This window comes from Epinephelus moara, chromosome 8 (assembly GCF_006386435.1).
Source record: "Epinephelus moara isolate mb chromosome 8, YSFRI_EMoa_1.0, whole genome shotgun sequence".
NCBI classification, from domain to species: Eukaryota; Metazoa; Chordata; class Actinopteri; order Perciformes; family Serranidae; genus Epinephelus; species Epinephelus moara.
This window is the reverse complement of record NC_065513.1, coordinates 45,503,864-45,525,550: the sequence shown is the minus strand read 5'-3', so window position 1 is coordinate 45,525,550 and position 21,687 is coordinate 45,503,864. Positions and strand designations below refer to the sequence as shown.

General features: G+C 43.5%; 2 protein-coding genes across 3 annotated transcripts in view; both read left to right on the top strand.

Annotated features, from left to right (window-relative positions):
* ogdha (oxoglutarate dehydrogenase a) overlaps nt 1–10,472 on the top strand; it is a 39,546-nt gene extending 29,074 nt beyond the window's left edge. Inside the window, exons 9-23 of the mRNA XM_050050696.1 lie at nt 373–552; nt 1,114–1,242; nt 1,402–1,581; nt 1,670–1,822; nt 2,184–2,286; nt 2,540–2,668; nt 2,954–3,104; nt 3,685–3,812; nt 4,001–4,179; nt 5,868–5,939; nt 6,310–6,435; nt 6,553–6,625; nt 6,752–6,915; nt 7,467–7,621; nt 8,304–10,472. Coding sequence (XP_049906653.1) covers nt 373–552; nt 1,114–1,242; nt 1,402–1,581; nt 1,670–1,822; nt 2,184–2,286; nt 2,540–2,668; nt 2,954–3,104; nt 3,685–3,812; nt 4,001–4,179; nt 5,868–5,939; nt 6,310–6,435; nt 6,553–6,625; nt 6,752–6,915; nt 7,467–7,621; nt 8,304–8,427 — 2,046 coding nt within the window. The 3' untranslated portion in view covers nt 8,428–10,472. The remainder of the gene's footprint in view (nt 1–372; nt 553–1,113; nt 1,243–1,401; nt 1,582–1,669; nt 1,823–2,183; nt 2,287–2,539; nt 2,669–2,953; nt 3,105–3,684; nt 3,813–4,000; nt 4,180–5,867; nt 5,940–6,309; nt 6,436–6,552; nt 6,626–6,751; nt 6,916–7,466; nt 7,622–8,303) is intronic.
* Nucleotides 10,473–14,613: 4,141 nt separating this feature from the next.
* The window catches only part of LOC126394091 (zinc finger MIZ domain-containing protein 2-like), a 27,342-nt gene continuing 20,268 nt past the window's right edge, over nt 14,614–21,687 (top strand). The window contains exon 1 of one of the 2 annotated variants that reach the window (XM_050050697.1): nt 14,614–15,073. The gene's annotated coding sequence lies outside the window, so the exon portion shown is untranslated. Of the gene's footprint in view, nt 15,131–21,687 lie in introns of both variants that reach the window. The other variant, XM_050050698.1, reaches the window with a different exon arrangement.

Sequence of the window (21,687 nt, the reverse complement as noted above, 5' to 3'; positions counted from 1 at the left end):
TGGGATATTTAAAAATAGCAGCTTTGTGCATTTAGTCCTTCTCAGGCAAGCTCAGGGGTTTAGTGTTGCTGTAGCCCACAGGAAGTGAGGATTAGAATATATGACCTTCACATAATCCGCTCCAAATTAATCTATATTTTTAAAGTCATTACTAAAAGTGTGTGTCATATAAAAACTAAAGTGATGGTCAAAGTTGTCACAGTGAAATGTGTCCAAAAAATGTAATAAAATGTCTGACAAATCTGATTAAAATGTGCAAAAAAAAAGGTAATATAATGTCTGAAGAATATTATTACAAAGTCCAAATAATGGTCATAAAATGTGATGTGAGGTTCGATTCATGTCTTCCTCTGCTGTGTTCGTCGTCCTCAGGGCTCTGGAGACGTCAAGTACCACCTGGGGATGTACCATCGTCGTATCAACCGTGTGACGGACAGGAACATCACCCTGTCTCTGGTGGCCAACCCGTCTCACCTGGAGGCCGTGGACCCCGTGGTGCAGGGGAAGACCAAAGCTGAGCAGTTCTACTGCGGAGACAACGACGGCAAGAGGGTGAGACTGAGACACACGCTTGACTCCTCGTCATGACCGTCAGCTGATCACCTGAGAACGGGAGGTTTGACGCACCGTCAACTCACCGCCAACATTTAATCATCACAAAGAAGAACTTTCTCAGTCACATGTCCTTCTTTCACAGCCGTCTGTAAACTAGTGACACAAAGTTGGAGACACATTTACATATTTCTACATCCTGTCTGTGTCTGCTCGACCTTCATGTTGTGAAGCTAACAGTGAGTCAGTCAGCCACTGAGACGGCTAATGGACACCTCGTCTCTGGAGCAACAAACTCAGACTCATAACTAATGGACACCTCGTCTCTGGAGCAACAAACTCAGACTCATAAAATCAGTATTTTCGTTTTAATCTCTTCTGGAAACGTTTTTGACGCCGAGCTTCTATTTCTGTTTCTGTCCAGGTGATGTCCNCCGTGAGGTTTGTTTTAAATGAGAATTAAAAGACAAATCTTGATCAAATATTACTCCGAGGTTTCTTCTTCTTAATCTCTTCTGGAAACGTTTTTGACGCCGAGCTTCTATTTCTGTTTCTGTCCAGGTGATGTCCATCCTGCTGCACGGAGACGCAGCGTTCGCAGGTCAGGGTATCGTCTACGAAACCTTTCACCTGTCGGACCTGCCGTCCTACACCACGCACGGCACCGTGCACGTCGTTGTCAACAACCAGGTAACAAACACACACACACACACACACGGTGATAAACACACAGATGAGTGAGCTTTCTGACGTCGTGTCCGCAGATCGGCTCCAGGTAACAAACACACATACACACACACACGGTGATAAACACACAGATGAGTGAGCTTTCTGACGTCGTGTCCGCAGATCGGCTTCACCACAGATCCTCGTATGGCTCGCTCGTCTCCGTATCCGACTGATGTGGCTCGAGTCGTCAACGCTCCCATCTTCCACGTCAACGCTGATGACCCCGAGGCCGTCATCTACGTCTGTAAGGTGGCTGCTGAGTGGAGGGCCACGTTCCACAAAGACGTGGTGGTCGACCTGGTCAGTGTCATCCCTTATGTGCTGGTTACACTCTACAGCGACGTGTCACTGTGTGAGGTTTACCTGTCCTTTGCGTGTGTGTGCGCAGGTGTGTTACCGGCGGATGGGTCACAATGAGATGGACGAGCCGATGTTCACTCAGCCGCTGATGTACAAACAGATCAAGAAGCAGAAGCCGGTTCTGCAGAAGTACGCAGAGAAACTGATCGCAGAGGGAGCAGTGACCCGGCAGGAGTACGAGGTAACAACACTCTTCTTCTTTAGTCAGCTACTTCCTGTGTCTCACAGGATGCAGATTTTCAGAGTAAGGGCGGAACATTTGTTTGCAGCGGTTTGTTTGACTGCAGCTGGACTCAGTTTCTGTATCTGAGTGAAAGAGATCACACTCACGATGCACAGGATGTTCTGGTTCTTGACCTTTCTGAAAAAGACAATATTCTCTAAGCTGTTTACATTTCTGATGAAAGTGAATATTCCACTACGTATGAGGACCGAGATATTTTAAGAAATGAAATATTAACATAACTGAATAAACTGCTGATTTCTCTTTCTGTGTGTGTGTGTGTGTATGTGTGTGTGTGTGTGTGTGTGTGTGTGTGCAGGAGGAGATCGCCAAGTATGATAAGATCTGTGAGGAGGCGTACGCTCGCTCTAAAGATGAGAAGATCCTCCACATCAAGCACTGGCTGGACTCCCCCTGGCCTGGTGAGGAGGAGGAGGAGGAGGAGGAGGAGGAGGATATGTTTGTGTGTTTACTGTAGAGTAACATTCATGCGTATCAATCAGAGTTTAATTACAGAAGATTCAGACAAAGATGTGATAACAACATCAAGAGAATCTGCAACATGACATCATTTCCTGTCTGATTAATTTGGACCCTCATCAGATCAAACACTGACCCTGAACCAGGTCTCTGGACTCAGATCCTGTTCTTTTGTTGACGTGTTGTCATCTGCAGGTTTTTTCACCCTGGATGGACAGCCCAAGTCGATGAGCTGCCCCTCGACCGGTCTGACTGAAGAGAACCTGAACCACATCGGAGGAGTGGCCTCGTCCGTCCCCGTGGAGGACTTCACCATCCACGGAGGTACCACTCATTTCACACTCTTTATTTATTTGACTTTAATATTTAATCTTTATTGGCAAAATGACAGAAACAAAAACATTATTCACATTCTGCTGATTTATTTTCTGTTGTTAAATGTGGACTTAGTTCATCGAGAATATTCTGAGCTTTTAAAATCTTCAATTACTGTGGAGACGACTGACGACTAGTTTGTTTCTCTAATTATGAAACCATGTAGAGCACAGCTGCCTCATGACGCCTGCTGACTGTACTCAGATACTCAGTGACCAGGACTCGTTGTTTCAGGTCTGAGTCGTATCCTGAAGAGTCGAGCTGAGATGGTTCGTAACCGGACGGTGGACTGGGCTCTGGGCGAGTACATGGCCTTTGGATCACTGCTGAAAGAGGGGATCCACATCAGACTGTCGGGACAGGACGTCGAGCGAGGGACCTTCAGGTGAACAGATTCTTTATGTCTTCATTTAGTTTTTACAGAGACGACACAGAGCAGACAGAACTGCTGATAAACAGAAATAGACTGAAGCAGTTTCACGTCTTTCCAGGATCAGTTTCGTCCTTCAGAACAAGATCATGTTATTATCACTTTTATTTTCTTATAATTAGAAGAAAATGATTCAGTTTTTACAAGAACTGTTCTCGTTATTTCCAAAAATCTGCACATCTTGTCAAGATAAACTTTTGTCTTATTAACCTGAATCTGTAAAGTGACTTTCTCATTTTTACATCTTAAAAAACAGTTTTTATCACGTTATTCTGACCTTTTTGTGATTAACTATAATGCATTTTTAAAAGTTATCAAATAAATGTAGTGGACAAAAACATTATTTCCCTGTGAGACGTAGAAGAGTACAAGTATAAAGTGACACAGAATTAAAATACTGAAACAATGAAGTACTTCAGAGTTTGTTCTGGTTTTGACATGACAGATGTGCATGTTGAAATGAGGAGGTGGAGAGATTGAACTCCGTCTTTTCTCAACTCCAGTGTTGTAACTGAAGCTATTTGTCCTCTTTCAGCCACCGTCATCACGTCCTCCACGACCAGAATGTTGACAAGAGGACCTGCATTCCCATGAACCACCTGTCTCCTGACCAGGCGCCGTACACCGTCTGCAACAGCTCGCTGTCTGAGTACGGAGTCCTGGGTGAGTCTATACGCTCTGCTGTCTCTCTGCACATCAATATCCTGTGTGTGTGTGTGTGTGTGTGTGTGTGTGTGTGTGTGTGTGTGTGTGTGTGTGTGTGTGAGTGTGTGTGTGTGTGTGTGCAGATGGACGTTGTGGTAAATATTCTGCATCGTACACTGAGGCTCTAACGTTCTGTGTGTCTGCAGGTTTTGAGTTGGGTTTTGCGATGGCGAGTCCCAACGCTCTGATCCTGTGGGAGGCTCAGTTCGGAGACTTCCACAACACGGCTCAGTGCATCATCGACCAGTTCATCTGTCCCGGTCAGGCCAAGTGGGTCAGACAGAACGGCATCGTGCTGCTGCTGCCGCACGGCATGGAGGGCATGGTGAGCGAAACAAACACACACAGCATCATGTAGACAGTGGGCTCGTTAGAGACGAGCTCTGCCTCACCTGTGGACGAGAGCAGGCGGCTGCAGCAGGAGGCGGAGACAAAAAGCTGCGGTGAGGTCGGACAGTTTCCAGCAGCCTTCAGTCCGTACAGGAAGTCACAGAAACAGTCACATCCTGTCAGATATGATGCTGATTTATTTAAAATGTTCTCAGTCTCCAGTTGTTTAATGATGATAGATTGATTTATTAAAATGCTTTACAGGTGATCTGTAGTTTATGTTGATGGTTGATGACCAGCATCAGTGTGACCTGTCCCCTCAGCTACACAGGCTGAATACTTTCATTAAACATCAGTCAGATACAGTCAGAGCTTCACATCTGTGCACACGTTGGTTTAAGAGTCCTCACATCCCACTGACCACCAGTCTTTCAGTAACTGTAGCCGCCTTCATCTGGTGAGATGGTCACTGAGACAGACTGAGGACAGACGTCTCTCACTTTATTATAAAGACATAATAATAACTTCATTATACGGCAGTTTACAGAGGTCTCTACATGGATGAACCAGGATTAAAACTTTTTAGAAGCCAAATAGAATCAGACCATTGAAATAATAGAAAACAATGTAATAAGACACACAACAATAATGTGAGATAAAAACTGTAATAATAATAATAAAACATGTGAGAAGAAATAAAAGAGTGTGACAGCATAAACACACAGACTGATCAGCTGATGATGTAGAAGCCAGCTGATTGATTGGTGTGGCTCTGGTCTAATGACTGTGTTGACCAGCAGACACAAAGAGACAAACAGCTCTCAGGATTTCACTGAGCTCAGCTTTTGATCTGTTTCAAAACAAATCAGTATCCGACAAGACAAGACGACAAGATTATTGTCTCCCTGAGGAGAAATTTGTCGTGGACATTTAAGAGAGCACCGCTAACATAGCCGCACACACCTACAATCAGACTGTAGTCAACATACGTATATGCTAGACTGTGCAATATTTATACTTCCATTGATCAGTGATGTTAAATCAGCCATTCAGTCTGTCTCTTATATTTTGCTTCTTTCTGCTGCGTACGTATTTTACTGCTTTGTGTTTTGATACTGTTTATACTTATTATATTGATCTGTGGGTTTCTTTTTACATAAAGAAACTGCTTAAAGTCCTGCAGGAAACAACTGCACAGATGCCGTGCACCAAAACACAGGGCATTGGTAGGTTTTCACATTCAGAGAATGTCTCTGTGTTTTGGTGCGTAAAATATAAATAGTTTGAGAGAAGGAAAAGAAAAAACAAGTGCAGCAAAATTCAAAAATCATGAAGAGGAATCTTAGAATAAAAACTAAAATCCATCCAATCAGAGCTGCACAGTGTTTTAATCTGAGTCTGAAAACTGAATGAAAGACAGGACGTTATGAAGTTTTGAAAACATATGAATCAGTTGAATGTGTGAAAGAATACGACTTTATGTTCATATAGTATAAAGATAAAGTAATGATGATGTCATCCACCCTGTGGTTCAGTGTCAGAAACAGCTCCACCTGCTGGACATTTAACATCATGACTGCGTGTTCACTCTGAGACGCTGCTCGGCTGAGGTTGTTTAAAACTGTTGATCGTGTGTGTGTGTGTGTGTGTGTGTGTGTGTGTGTGTGTGTGTGTGTGTCTCAGGGTCCGGAGCATTCTTCAGCTCGTCCAGAGAGATTCCTCCAGATGTGCAACGATGACCCCGACGTCATGCCGGTAAAACTCCAGCTGTTCTCTGTCTCTTTTAAAATGTTTTTAAGTAGGGAACTACAACAGGAAACACATCCAGACTTCCTGTCTGTTTCAAAGTTAAAGTCTGCACAATAAAAACAGTCATTGTCTGAAGGTGTTGCTCCTCTGTGACGAGCGATCAGCGACGTGCAAACCTGCAGCTTCATCTGATGTGGGTGTGTGATTTTTAGTTTTAGCCTTCAGTTTTTGAGCAAAGTCAGATCACATCATGGTGTTTGGTGGTTTAAACTGCCCCAGCTTTTATTTTGAAAGTGTAAGGAAGGATCTAACATCTCTTCTTCTTCTTCTTCTTCTTCTTCATCTTCGTCTTCGTCTCCTCCTTCGTGTGTCTCAGCCGCTCACGGAGGACTTTGCGGTGCGTCAGCTCTACGACTGTAACTGGATCGTGGTGAACTGTTCATCTCCTGGAAACTACTTCCATGTTCTCAGACGCCAGATCCTGCTGCCGTACAGGAAGCCTGTGAGACACACACACACACAGTTTTTAATGGACTTCAGTTTCTCAAATGGAACTTAATGGTACCTGTACTTTAATACGTTTGATAGTTCATGATGAACTTCCTGTTTGTCCCTCCAGCTGATCGTCTTCACTCCCAAGTCTCTGCTGCGTCACCCAGAAGCTCGATCCAGCTTCGACGAGATGCTGCCTGGTACTGTCATTATTTTTATTAGTATTGGTAGTAATTTGTAAAGAAGAGTGTTACCTTCAGTGTCTTCTTCTTCTTCTTCTTCTTCTTCTTCTTCTTCTTCTTCTTCTCCTCCTCCTCCTTCTGCAGGAACTCACTTCCAGAGGTTGATCCCAGAGGACGGTGTGGCGACGCAGAATCCTGAGGAGGTGAAGCGGCTCATCTTCTGCACAGGGAAGGTTTACTACGAGCTGACCAAAGAGAGGAAGAACAGAGGCATGGAGGGAACTGTGGCCATCGCACGTATCGAGCAGGTACACACACACACACACACACACTCACAGATGGCACTACTGAGTCCCTTCTTCTCACTACCTCGTCAGAGCAGGCAGGATTCTCAGCTCATCGCCATAGTGACGCCACATCAAACAGCCATGACATCATCTTCAGTGACACACAAACACAGTGTGTTCTCGCTCCGAGTCCTTTCACCTGCTGACAGACAGGAGTGTCTGCACCTCATCAGCTCATCAGCAGTTTTACAGGCTGACATTTTCTAATATCTGGTCAGGTCTCCGCTGACGCCAGCTTGGCTGTTTGAAAATGGCGTTTAAAAGAGAGTGACAATTCTCTGACCAATCAGTGGTCTGCAGTGTTTTAACTCCGCCTTCTAGTTTGGTCTCAACTTGCTCAGAACCTCGACTGAGGTGGCACCAAAAACTACTTCTGTTAATGTGTTCGTGCTCTTGATGTTCTGGCTGTTAAACCTCAGCCAGAAAGAATCCTGGATTCTGATTGGCTGGAGTTTGTTGTTACCTGATAACCTCCAAAGAACTGACTCTGTCTCTCTCTCTCTTTCGTGCAGCTGTCTCCGTTCCCGTTCGACCAGGTGAAAGCGGAGTGTGAACGTTTTTCCAACGCCGACCTGGTGTGGTGTCAGGAGGAGCACAAGAACCAGGGTTACTACGACTACGTGAAGCCTCGCATCAGGACCACCATCCAGAGAGCCCAGCCTGTCTGGTAATCATCTTCATCAGCTTTTGATTTGACGACACCTGTAGTTACCATGGTAACAGGAAGTGCAGGGTTTGATATTTAGGTGCAGAGGGAAGGTGGCCAGAGGTAGTTGTCAGGAAACAGAAGTGTGCCGAACTCTCCATGTGGACGTACACCCTACTTCAAAAGTGTCCGAGACGCATCCCAGCATTTAAGCTGCTTATATAAATTAATGAAAATGGGATAAATATTGTGGAAAAGTTTTGAAATTCATCAGTAAATGATGAAGGTATATTTTCGATATATGGTGGGCTGTCCAGAGACGGTATCGTGTTAGGTTGCCATGAGCTGTAAATTCAGCACCTGTAAGCAGAAGGCAGAAGATAAAGTTATGTGACCTGGCAAAGCCTCTCTTCTGTCGGGCAGCTGCCTCCGTCTCTCTCAGACTCTCCCTGGGTCTGTGTCTGCAGCTGCCTGTATCAGAGAGGAGCGCTCACTCTGCAGCTAAATCTGGAGACCGAATGTCCCCAAAAGTTCACCACACCCTGACTGATGAATTAAAAACCGAACGTTTAACATGATGAATCTCCAGCTGATGACTCGTATCTCGGACACTTGGAGAGCAGCTCTGTCAGAATGATTCCTCTCAGTATCAGTGTCAGCTCGGGCTGCTCTGACCTTTGACCCTTCCCTGTCTGTCTCTCAGGTACGCTGGCAGAGGACCGGCAGCAGCTCCAGCGACAGGAAACAAGAACACTCACCTGATGGAGCTGCGGCGCTTCCTGGACAACGCCTTGAGTCTGGACGCCTTCAAAGATCAGCAGCAGTAGAGCTGCGACCTCTGACCTGCAACACCTGTCTGACCTCTGACCCCCCAACCCCCCCTCCTGGATTCAGTTGTGACATTCAGACTGCATCAACACGCGCACACACACACACACACACACACACACACACACACAGACTGTCCTCTCTACACTCAGCAAACACTGCACACACTCTGTACGACTGAGTGCACAGTGTTAATCTCAGCTCGTTCAGATCATCACTGAGTCGACACTCGATTTTAAATTCTGAGATTCATCAACAGACATTAAACTGACAGCTGTTTATTGTTTGTTGGTGTCATGACGCAGCGCGACAGTTTCCTGTGTACCAACAGGTCACTGTCAGCATCTTTATCTCATGTCACAAACATGATCTGATTTAAATATTGATTATTTCTGTCGTCAGTTCTTCTGTCAGATGTTGATTAGATCCATAAAATGTCAGTTTACTGAGATATGAACTGATAAATGACTTTAACGGTTAATCGATTATCATGAATTGTTTATTTCCCTTTGTTTACACTCAGTGAAGGAAACTCGTGAGCGAGTAAGTTCAGTTCAGGTTCATTTATTCAGAGCAGATGATTTGAGGAGTGACGGCCCTGCAGTGTGTAGTACAGTGTGTACTTCATGTAGTCCGGGCTGCAGTCGTACACAGTGTTAGTGTGTAACTGCACAGAACACTGTGTACGACTGCAGCACTGTCCTCCACTACAGGAGACCTGAGTACTGTGTGTTCAGACGTACAGAAGCAGCTTCAGGCTCAGCTCCACCACAGGCAACACAGCAACTGTCTGAGCAACATGCTGCTTCAACATGTCAACTTCTGAGTTGATTAAAAAGACATCACATTTCTTTGTAGGACAGAAAAAGTACCTGAATAAAATGAAGTCTGAAATCAACAGATGCTGTGTGATACCAGAATGTCTCTGTGCTGCAGCTTTGAACCTCAGCCCTCGTCAAGAGTTGCTCTACAAGTTGCCCAGTGTCTGAGTCAAGATACAAGGCAACTCAGAGTTTGTTAGAGTTGTTAAAAGGCAACGACGCTCCAGAGAAGTTGACTGAAACCATCTGTAGTCATGCAGGAACTCTAATACAGTTTAGTCTAAAATTAGCAACATTTTCAATGAGGGCAGCAATGTTGCTCTAGGAAAGTTGCCTCTGGTTGAGTGAAGTCTGAACCTGAGTTTAAAGTTCAAAAGCACACACACCTTCCTCCGTCCTCACAGACACACACACACACACACACACACACACTCACACACACTCCAGCTGTATTATGTAACAGCAGGTCAGCAGTTGTGACGTCATCATCATCATCATCATCATCACTCCCCTCACACTCACACTCAGCAGTCACCTCCTCTTCACCTGAAACGTTGCAGGAAACAATTTTACTTTTAGTTTTTAATGAATGGCTCATTAGCATTGTTAGCATCGTTAGCGTTCCCCATTGAAAGCGGATGGGAGTGCGGCTAGCTGTGAACAGTGAGAGTGGAATCACTACGGCAGGTGGAGGGTTTTTTTGCCTTTCAGCAGGTGTGTTAGCTCGTTAAGGAAAAGTCTGTAATTAGTCACCATGGCAACGCTTACTGGCACATTGAGATTTTATTGTTTCTTTCTTTTGAAGGGATATTTTGGGGAATAAAATGGCGGAGGTCTGCGCCATCAGGCGTCCCAACATGAGCTCAACCAAATGCACTGCTGATTCTAATTTAACCCCTCAGCTTCTGTCTCTCTTTTCTTCTTCTTCCTCTTCTTCTTCCTCTTCTCTCTGGCGAGCGTTTATCTCGTGCCAAAACGGAGCGTCTCGTGTTTCTGGTTTCTTCGTGGTGTTTGAGCTGAATGAACTCTCGTCAGCAGGAAGTCAAATATCCTGGTTTGAAACAGAAAAACAAACGACAGCAGAAGATGAGATCAGCTGCAGCAGGTTGTGTTCTGGGCTTCTGTGAGACAAAGAAAATGATTTATTTATTTTCATAAAAGGGGATTGAATCTCTCTTCATTATTTAGCTTCATTCAATAAAGAATACTGTATGTACTGACGAGCTGCTGCGTCCGACTCTTTACTCTGGGACTCTGAACTAAACACCAACATGACGTCGGTATTCTTTCTCAACTGATACGACCACATGATCTGACCTTTCTGGTCTGGTGCAGTTGTGATTTTATGAGTCTGAATTCCCCCAGCAGAAACACCCACCTGAGATATTTTACAACACTGTTTTCCCACCTGCAGGTCGCGGCCCCCAGTAGGGGGCGCCAAAGCTACACGCCAATCTACGCAATGTCTGTTCGTTTTAAGAGTCCAGGTAGAGCAAAAATAAATATGTGTGATGAGTTTGTCACACCACAGAAAATGAGACAAATTTAAATGATGTAAAAAAAAAAAAAAAGTTAATAAAATTCGGTTTCAAAACGGTGAAAAAATGTCCTCCTGGAGGACCCTGAGGTGTTCCCAGACCAGATGAGATATATAATCCCTCCAATGTGTTCTGGGTCTGCCCCGGGGCCTCCTACCAGTGGGACGTGTCTGGAACACCTCTAACAGGAGGCGCCCAGGAGGATCCTGATCAGATGTTGAACCACCTCAACATGAAGGAGCAGCGGCTCTACTCCGAGCTCCCTCCAGATGTCTGACTCCTCCCCCTATCTCTAAGGCTGAGCCCAGACACCCTACAGAGGAAACTCATTTCAGATGCTTGTATCTGTGACCTCATTCTTTCAGTCACTACCCAGAGCTCATGACCACAGGTGAGGGTTGGGACGCAGATGGAGCAGGAAATGGAAAGCTTTGACTTCCGGTCATGGTGGTGAACCAGACAGTCATGTTTTTCTATCCTCCACCAAACTTCAGTAAAGTCCTGTTAGAGTCCTGATGTGTTGCTGCTGTGAAGTTATTAACATAATCTCTGGATGGCGTCTGCACCACCAGAGACTGAGCAGACATTGTGCAAAAAACCTGCAACCAAGGATGTCAGACTTGAGCTCAGTTAACATTAGCTGTAAAGCTAGCCCTAAAGCTAACGACACGCCGGGCAAGGCTGCTTCAAACGTCAGAGGAGAAATAATGACCAAGGAGATTCTCAAACAGATGTGACGAACACTGGTCAAGACTGATGGACTGACAGTGTAAATCAGAGTGGACAGAGCACACTGCAAACACGGAGGTCCGTATTTACAAATCAAGAGCTTTGACTTCCAGCTCAGCTCCCTCTGAACCACGACAGTCCTGCACAGCGCTCACATCACTGCAGACGCCACACCAAACCGCCGATCCATCTCACGCTCCATTTTCCCCTCGCTGTGAACAAGACCCAGAGATACTTGACCTCCTTCTCTTGAGGCAGTAACTCTCTCCCAGCCCAGAGGGAACGATCCAGTGTTCACCAGTAGAGAACCATGACCTCAGACTGGGAGGAGCTGACTGTCATCCTAACCGCCCCAGGTCATGAAGAAGGTCACGGTGTGATGAGCCAACAGAACCACATCATCTGCAAAGAGCAGAAACCAGACCCCTTCCTCCCCCCGGCTGCACCCTGAGATCCTGTCCATGAGTATCACAACCCTTCCTCCCACCGAACAGTCAACATAAACAACTTTATAATTATTTAAATCTTGATGCTTCATCTTGAGGGAAAGATTTCAGGTGTTTTACAGAATGAATCTACTTTATGTCTCCTCATCACCTCACGCCTCATTCTTTGTTTTGTCTTCAATATTTTTTAAATTTCTAATCCCTCATTTTTTTCCTTTCACTGTTTCCTTCGTCTCTGATCTCTTGTTGAATTCCTTTGTTCTCATCTTCGCACCTTCATCTTCCTCCTCCCTCCCTTTGTCCCCCCCCCCCCCCCCCCCCCCCCNCCCCCCCCCCCATCTCCCACTCGTCTTCTCTCTGATCTCACGCTCTCACAGCGTCTGTTAGACGTCACTCCACATCTGTCACAGGTGTGTGTGTGTGTGTGTGAGAGCATCAGTTACCATGGAAACAGAGACTGCAGATCACCTCCTCTGCCTCAGGCAAGCGGACATCAGAAGTGTGTGTGTGTGTGTGTGTGTGTGTGTGTGTGTGTGTGTGTGTGTGTGTGTTGCCACCAGCTTCGTCAGTTCCAGAGAGACAAAAGCCCAGATGATGTCACAATGATGTCATCAGACTATAAACAGCATGTGTGGAGTCTGTTTACAGGCAGGGAGGCTGAATGAAAGACTGATCCAGGTGCATCATGGGAAATGTAGGAGCCAGTGTTTCTGGACTCAGAATGTCTCCACCGACGACGATGATGACGACACCTGTGACGTCATGTCATAAACACGCAGTGAGTTCCACGAGCTGATTAAAGTGTTCACCCTGGATTAAATTATTATGATCAGTTCTGCAGCTACAAACCAACCAGGAAGTGCTTTTATTCTGGAGCAACCACACCTGAGCTCAGGTGTTCTTCCTGTCAGTGAGTCTGTGGTGGTTTCATAAGAAACAAATCCTCAATATAAACTCAAATAAAGACGCTCTTCACATTAAATTTTGGACCTTTAGAAGACAATAATAAAGAGTGGTGTCAGTTTTATAACAAACTCACTGTTAATGACGTCATTCATGAAACATGAACTCACTCAGTCTGGTGATTCTGGTTTTTCCACCAGCTGATGGTTCACAGGGAGTAAAACTGGTTCTGCAAACGTTATAAAAAAAGTGGTGCCTTCAGGTGACAGCTGATGTTCTGTGTGAGTGTGCGCTCTGTTATTCTGTGCGGTGACGGCAGACGGCGCTGAGTTTAGGTTTATTTTACAGCTGATGTCGACACGTTCTCCCCAGCAACATTTGTTTTACACATAACATTTTTTAATCATAAAGAAAGTGATGAAAGTTTTTATCTCATTCAGTCGAATCAGATTTTTTCAAAAACCTCAAACATCTATAAACCTGGAGTCCCCACCCTGTGGTTGTATGACTCCGCCCATCAGCCCACCCTGTGGTTGTATGACTCCGCCCATCAGCCCACCCTGTGGTTGTATGACTCCGCCCACCATCCATGTCAGTGAAAACATGGATGCTTCACACACAGAAGATCTATACAATCAGCACAGTTTCAAGATTAGAGTCACCAATTCAGTATCTGACCAAATGTCTCCCCTTCTGTTCCTGAGATATGACGTTAAAACATGATGATGTCACAGTCAAGCTGACCTTTGACCTTTTGACATCACCTCATTAGAACTAGTGTTACTTAATTAACGTATGAATTATTGAGTTATGGCCAAAAACATGTTTTGTGAGGTCACACTGACCTTTGACCTTCAAGCACAAAACTTGAATCATGTTATTCTTCAGTCCAAGTGGACGTTTGTGCCAAATTTAGAGAAATTCCCTCTGGGTGTTCTTGAGATATCTTGTTCATGACAAGACAGATGCAAGGTCAAAGCAACCCTGACCTTTGACCTTTGACCACCAAAATCTAATCAATTCATTGTTGAGTCCAAGTGGATGTTTGTGCCAAATTTGAAGAAACTCCCTCACGGTGTTCTTGAGATATTGTGTTCACAAGCATGGGCCGGACAGATGGACAACCTGAAGACATTATGACTCCAGCATTAACATGTTTATATTTTATTTATATTTATTTTTGTAAGTCACAGATAATTGCTAAGACAGGTTTTGTAAGACAGATATTTGTTATTTAATATTATGAACATATTCACGGGTTGTTTTTGTGTGACAAAGTCAAAAGGCAATAACGATGGTCATTTTAGAAAAGTCTTCAGTACAGGTTTATCTGTGTGAGGAAGATGTCTGTTTCTTTTCTCTCGTTGACTGATGGAGCAGAGGCGGGTTTAATACGTTTATACTTCCTCCACCTTTTGATGGATGTGTAAATCACACCAACTACACACTGACCATGGCTTTTCATTATGTGTAAATATTATTTTCTTTCTGTCTGTTTGTATGTTTGTGCCTTTTTTTACATGGTCAGACTAATATCAACAGTATGATATTATATATTTACATATAAACTCGTTTATTTGTTTATGTATGAAAACAAACAAAAACATGAAGTGAGTAAATAAAAGGCAGACTGAGCTGTGAGGAGGTGAACTGTAGCTGTGTGTGTGTGTGTGTGTGTGTGTGTGTGTGTGTGTGTGTGTGTGTGTGTGTGTGTGTGTGTGTGTGTGTGTGTGTGTTGTGTGTGTGTGTGAGTGTGTGTGTGTGTGTGAGTGTGTGGGTGTCTCAGTGTGTCTCTGTCTCCTCCTCACCCTGACCGGCAGTAATGCAGAGGAAGCACCGGAGCTAACGTCAGCCGTGTGTCTCCAGTGAGCCTCAGATATTAAAGTTATATTGTGAGCGTGTGCTGAGCTGGTCCTGGAGCTGCGGGGGATGGTGTCTCCTCCTGAAGCCGGATAATCAGACGCAGAGGCCGGCGGCAGGGACGGCTAGCTGGCTGAAGTTTAGCCCAGGACCGCTGGGTGGGATCTCGGCCTCCGTGCGGGATTTTAACGGGATATTTGTGGACATATATCGGTGGATCGGTACCGGCTGTGGAGCCGCACTGTGCTGGCTGCTGGGTGCGCTCGGTCCTTGATGCCCCGGAGGCCCGGAGGATCTCAGACTGCGGAGCCCCGGAGCAGGGCTCGGATACCCGGGGAAGCAGAGGAGGTAGGTCGGCTGTGGGGGAAACTACATCTCGTGTCACCGTGTCGCTGTGTGACTCAGGTATGTGTCGTAATTACCGGGAATGTGTCGGTAGATAACCAGGCTGCTGTGAGCGGATCCACATGTTAGCTAACATTAGTGTTTTTGTGTTGGAGGAAGGAGCTAGCTGGTGGCTAGCTGTTAGCCTCGGAGCATTCCATTGTCACAGCCCGTTGGTGCTAGCTAAGCTAACAGGCTAACAGCTGTGAGGCGGGGACATATTCTGTTATAACCGCGGTGAATCAAACACAGCATCAGACGCGTGAGTCGTCGCTTCGTGTCCGCGTGAGTTATGATCATGAGCTGGATCGTTTAAGCTGTTTTAGACGCGGTGGGTTGTTGTCGTCTCGTTAGCATGCTAATGCTAACAGCGATGCTACCTACAGCAATGGAAAAGCCTCATTTCCCCTGTTAGCATGTTAGCATTAGCTTCTACCTGGTTGCAACACTACAGGGAATCTCAAAATGTCTCCTGGCTCTGTCATTTTGTCTCCACTGAGCCGGGGACATGAGGACGGACCAACCGGGACATCACCTCCCGGTTTATCTCGTTATTTCGGTTAATATGAGCCATAATATTATAACGAGCGCGTGCGTGTGTGGCGTGCACGCGGCTGAGGGTAGGAGGGGTTGGTAGTTTGAAGGCCACACACAGAAACCAGTTAATTGAGTGAGGACACAGGCTGACACGTGTGGTGTCATTTGATAAGGTAAAGTTTATTATTATGGGCTGTTTAAAGTAAAGAACCATCAAAAGGTTTTAATCATTAATGTTCTTCACTTATTGTGACTGTGTAACAGAGATGAACCTGTATAACAGCTGGGACAGTGGCACTTACTTGAGTGTAGTCTGGATATAAAGGATAATATATCACAGGGGTGGGAAACAATCCATACTGCTTAGTATTGTGATATGTTTCATGCCAAGTATCCATCGTTTTATTACAAATTAATACCCTTAAATGTCGAATAATATAGCCCGGGCTGTTATTTGAGACAGGCCTGTAAATACAATCAAATTGTTTATTTAAATCAGCATTAATAATACTTGTATAATAAAAATTAAGCTTCAGATAATATATCAATTACGACGCATTTATTTGATCTGACTGTGACAGACAGAGCATCAGAGACAGAGTTCCAGCTCCTGGCATACTGACACAACACCTCTTTATCCTGTTAAAACAATCCTCACAACTTGGATTAATCTTTATGAAAAAGCCTTTTGATTCTTTTGATCTGACGACCCTGACAGACTGAAGGAATATGAAATACTTGCAGGGTAATCAAGGACCGGACACGTCATGTGAGGAAGCCAACAACCTGCTTTTATACATTCAAATAACTTGTACTATAAAAAATGAACTGCTTGGTAACCAGACCAGGCCTCTAATAGAGACAGGCCTTCATTTGTCAAAATGTGTGACCACACCGGCCTGGTAAAGGGACTGGGCGTTTAATGAAGTTTTACAGGAATATTACTAATCCACATTAATCTTTAGGGAGCAAACTAGAACAGTATTATCAGTTGCTTTTTCAGTCCACTACATATATTTTACTGCTGCAATAGAAGTGTCTGAGGTGAGATGAACAGACTGAAAACTTTGTCTTATTAGATAAAACAGACGTGGGGACATAACTTACAACTGGAAACAAAGGTAATAAATCAAAATACATTTTATAGCAATAATAATAATATTGTATCATGATAAAATATAAGATCTAGATCAGATGGAACTGGGGTTGATTCAGTAGGAGATTTTTACGGTACAATAACTGAATCAGAAAATATCATGGTTTTACAGTATCCCAGTATGTGTTACTGCACAGTAACTATTGTTATTAACAAGTTTGTTTTTTGATTGAGCGAATGCTTTATTAGAATTGAAACTATTTTTTAATATTAATAAACTCCCTCAGTGGAGGAAAAGAAGTGAGCGTGTGCAAGTTAGATTTTCCATCCAGATGCCTTTTTTAATTCTGTATATGAGAGCAAATATAAACTGTCAGTTTTCCTGCTATGGTTTACTTTGACACGAGGGTTGAAGCGATGTACTGGTTATAATCTCCCCTTTATTGTAGTTATTTTCTAAGAGGCAACATTTTACGAAATGGTTTCAGGTCTCAGTTAAAGTAATAACACATTTGTTCAATCAACAATAAACCGTCTGTTTTAATTTCTTTAAGGATCATTCTGACTGATGATGATGATGATGATGATGATGATGATGATGACCACAGTATTTTCTGAGGCAGGTATTTTACCATGAAATCTCATATTGTTGCAACCCTAACCTAAACCTGGTGTATCACTGCAGACCTATGTGTAATGTGACAGTACAGCTGTATCACAGAATATCAAATATAATATGGTACAGTTTATAATGTGACAGAACGGTCTGGTTCTTGAACCGGTTTCATTCAGACTCAAGAGAACCAGCCTGTATTTGCACTCATGGTGAGAAACACCAAAGATCCAGGATACGATATTATCACGATACTTAAATCACAATACAATATCATTGTGATTTATCATATGTTGCGATATGCTGGATATTGCTATAAAATATACTGTGATTTATTAAATTTCTTCAACAGTAAATTTTGTTACCAAAGGAAAACTTTGAACGTCTGTTTTATTTAATAGAATAAAGTTTTCAGTCCATTCATCTGACTTTAATCCTTTTTATTGCAGCAGAGTGTAGCCTCTGTAGTGCACTGAAAAAGCAATGCCTGTATTATTCTAGTAGAATACTAAAAGCTGTTTTGTATTTGTAATATTAATAATTTCTGTTATAAAAAAAAAAAAAAATCAATACTTAGCGCTGTGTGACGATACGATACTGCCACAAAAATATCGTGATACTGTGGTGTTGATTTTTTTTTCCTCCCACATCTATTCAAATCAAGGATGTGTCATCAACGGAGGGCGTTACACGACAGTAGAAGCAAGATGGCGGATCACACTGACGACCTGTGAGCTTTTGTTCTGATATCACAGATATTTGTTTTTATCCCAAAACAAGCGAGGACCAAACATTAATGAGACACTGCACACTTGATTTCGCCGACCTGTACAATGTGACACGCCCACATGTCGTCAGCGTTCTCACCTCAGGTGAAGGACAACCTGCTGTTTTTGGTTCCAGTATGAAACCAACTCCTCAGGTTCTGAACCAGTTTAGTTTTGGTTGAAATGCTCTCAATGGTTCAAAAGAAGGTGCAGGAACTGAAACAGAACCGACTCCATGTTGGTGGAAAAGAGGTGTCTGAACTCTGTAAACATCAGACGTCTTTATTATAATATAATAAATGATACCATCTTATATTATATAGGCCTACATACTGTTCTGTAAACATTATAAATATATCAATAACTTAACGTTTAATACAGTGAAGTTTGTCAGCAGCATGGTGCTGTGGTGAGCAGGCGAATAAGAGCGCGAGCTGACAGCAGGTACAGCTCTGCTGAGTCACATGACTCAGGTGTCATCAGGTGTTGCAGTGACAGCTGGGAGTGTCAGTCTGCTGAGGGAGCGGCTGCACAGTCAGGAAACAAACCTGGTGACAGTGTCTGGTTTGATCCAGTCGTTGCTCCAATGCTTTGTTGTTGCTGTGTAGTACACAGAGACCTCTCCATTCTGTTGTAGTGTTGTCAAAAATATTGATTTATTGATACGTATTGATTCTGAACGTGAAACGGTTTCAGTTGATTCACCAGAACCAGCGGCTCTGTCTCAACTTGTTCTCGTCTCATTTATCTTTTAGTCAGAGTGCTAAGTTTTAGGCCCTCAGTGTCAAGTTTCTCTCTGGTATCACAAATGTGGGAGTGTGAATCACAAGTTTCATCTTGATACTAAGGTCGCACAGATAGACAGGTTTTAAGGCACACTGTGATATGAAAATTAGCGGCTATCATAGTGTCTACATTTACTCATCTACGATATCGTATAAAAGATGTAACCAGACGGAGAAGCTCACCTTCCTTTAGTCATTTTCTAAGGGGAGACTTTTTACACAAACTTCCAACAAAATTGTTTCAAGTTTTAGTGATAGTAAAACATTTCCCTCTCTGTGTTCAGTCCTTTAAGGGTCAGTGTAACTGATAGCAATAATAATTCTGTAATGTCACAACACCAAAATATTTTCACATTATTTTCACTGTTAATCAATTAATAGTCTAAAATACATCCCACTTTCTCTGAGTTTTGTTCAACCAACAGTCCAAACAGATTCAGTTTACTGTGATTTAAACCAGCCATTAGTCTCATTATTGATTAATCTGCTCATTCTTTTCTTGATTAATCATTTTGTCAGTAACATGTTAGACCATAGTGAAACATGTCCTGCTGTGTCTGAGGTGACATCTGCACATGGTTTATATATCTGACCAACAGTCGAAGAATCCCAGACTGTTCAGTTTATTATCATGTGCCACAATGACAAGCATCAAATTGACAAATCATTGGAGTCATTGTTTCAGCTGCACTCACATCAGAATCAGGATAGTTGCTGATTAATTGATCGGCTAATTGTCAGAGCTCTGAGACAAAGTCATTTTTACTGCAGTTATTCAGTGTTTCACAAGAAAAAAGCAAACATTAGAGAAAAGTTGTTAAAACACACCAAAATTTTCTGCAACAAAAAATAAATATATTTAATTGTCTTGTAACCCTCCAGATTTAATTCAGGAGCCCATGAGGAGAACTGCACCTGATTGGCTTTAATTTTCTGATACTAACATAATGATATTGATGGGTGTATCTGGTATTGATAAGATATATATATATATTAAAAGTCTTTAAAACAAGTGTTCAGACTTGAGTTTCCCTGAAAGAATCCTGCTGTATATTTCCTGTTTTTCTGTCCGTGTGTGTTACTGTCGCCCAGCGAACGTCGTGCCAAAGTCCATTCAGAAATCTGGTAATTAAATGTGACCTTTATCAGCAGCTACACACCCAGTAAAAGTGTCTCCAGACATGTTTGTGTCGTCAGTTGTTGTTGTTGTGCGGAGGCAGACAGATGAAGACTTTTATTTGAGCGGCTGAAGCTGCAGATAATTAATACTGTCAGCTGGTCAGTCGTCTGTGTTCTGGTTAGTGTGCTCTGTGTCAGCTGCTGTCTGCTTGTGATCAGCTAAAGATGGTTTATCAGACGAGGAAGCATCACTCTGGATTATTTTAATATTTCAAACAAGAAAAACCAGCAGAGTGGTGAGTTATTACACTGAACTGAATGTTGAAATTATTTAGAGACAGTTTCAAACACAAATCAGCTTCACTATAACTCGCAGCATTCACAGACAAACACTTGTCTTTATCTGGACACATTTTCCCCACAAATACAACATGCTAACGTTATTAGCACAAGCCTATGGCATTTTACATTGTTTAAATTAGCCTAGCAGCTAGCAGAGATTTCCTCTGCTCATATTTCAGCCAGGATAAATCACACACAGTGTGTGGAGGCTTTATTGTCTTCACAATTTATTGTTTCTTATCTGTGAAATTAAAGTGTAGCTACATTTCTGTGGAGCTGCACGTCAGGCTACAGCGTAGGGTCTTTGCCTCGATGTGGAGCCCACGCAGTCGGTACAGCGTCGATTCAATGCAGAAGTATAAATTGTGAACACATGAATGTCTCTATCTAGAGTCAGTGTTTGGTTTGTCCGTTCTGGGCTACTGTAGAAACATGGTGGTGCAACATGGTGATCTCTGTAGACAAGGATCTGCTCCCTGTGGAGATATAAACGTAACCAGAACACAACCATTAGATTAAATTCACACACTGCAGCTTTAATCAATCACCAGTTATTTGCAACTTTTCCTCTTTGTGTATTTCTGTGTCAGATTATTCATCTTCTCACTTTATGTCGTGATGCATCAGGTTTTTCTCTGTCTTTAAATACTACAATACCCATGAGCCTCAGCTGCTGCTGCGAAGGAGAAGAAAGAGAATAGGATCCGGAGTGGATTCAGAGAGTTTCATTGTTAAATTTGAGAGGATAAACACATTGGCGCCCAGTGGCTCAGCAGGTGGAGCGGGCGCCCTGTGTACCAAGACTGTGTCCTCGCTACAAAAGTGAATTATGTCAGCTGCAGGTTGTGAAGTCAGTGATCTTTACCCTCCACCTGCAGTGAACCACTGACACAGGAAGCGTTCAGTAACACTGCAGTGCTGTGACGTCTCTGCAGTGATGTTTCATCGTTCTATCAAACCTGAGCAGAGTTTCAGTCGTGACTCATTCAGAGGAAATCCAAACATCAGAGTGATGGTGAAGGTGATGATGCATTTAATGACACAGTAACATCCAGGAATGTTGAATCATCCTGAAGCTGAGTGAGTCACCAGACTGCAGCTGCTGCTGGTTCATCACAGAGGAGATGAATGAATGAATTACAGTTTTAGTTATTTGAACTGTTTATTCATTCAGTTTTTATTCATTGGTAAAAGTTATATACAGTTTGATACCTGAGCAGGTAGAGGACAGAGTACCTGAGCAGGTAGAGGACAGAGTACCTGAGCAGGTAGAGGACAGTGTACCTGAGCAGGTAGAGGACAGAGTACCTGAGCAGGTA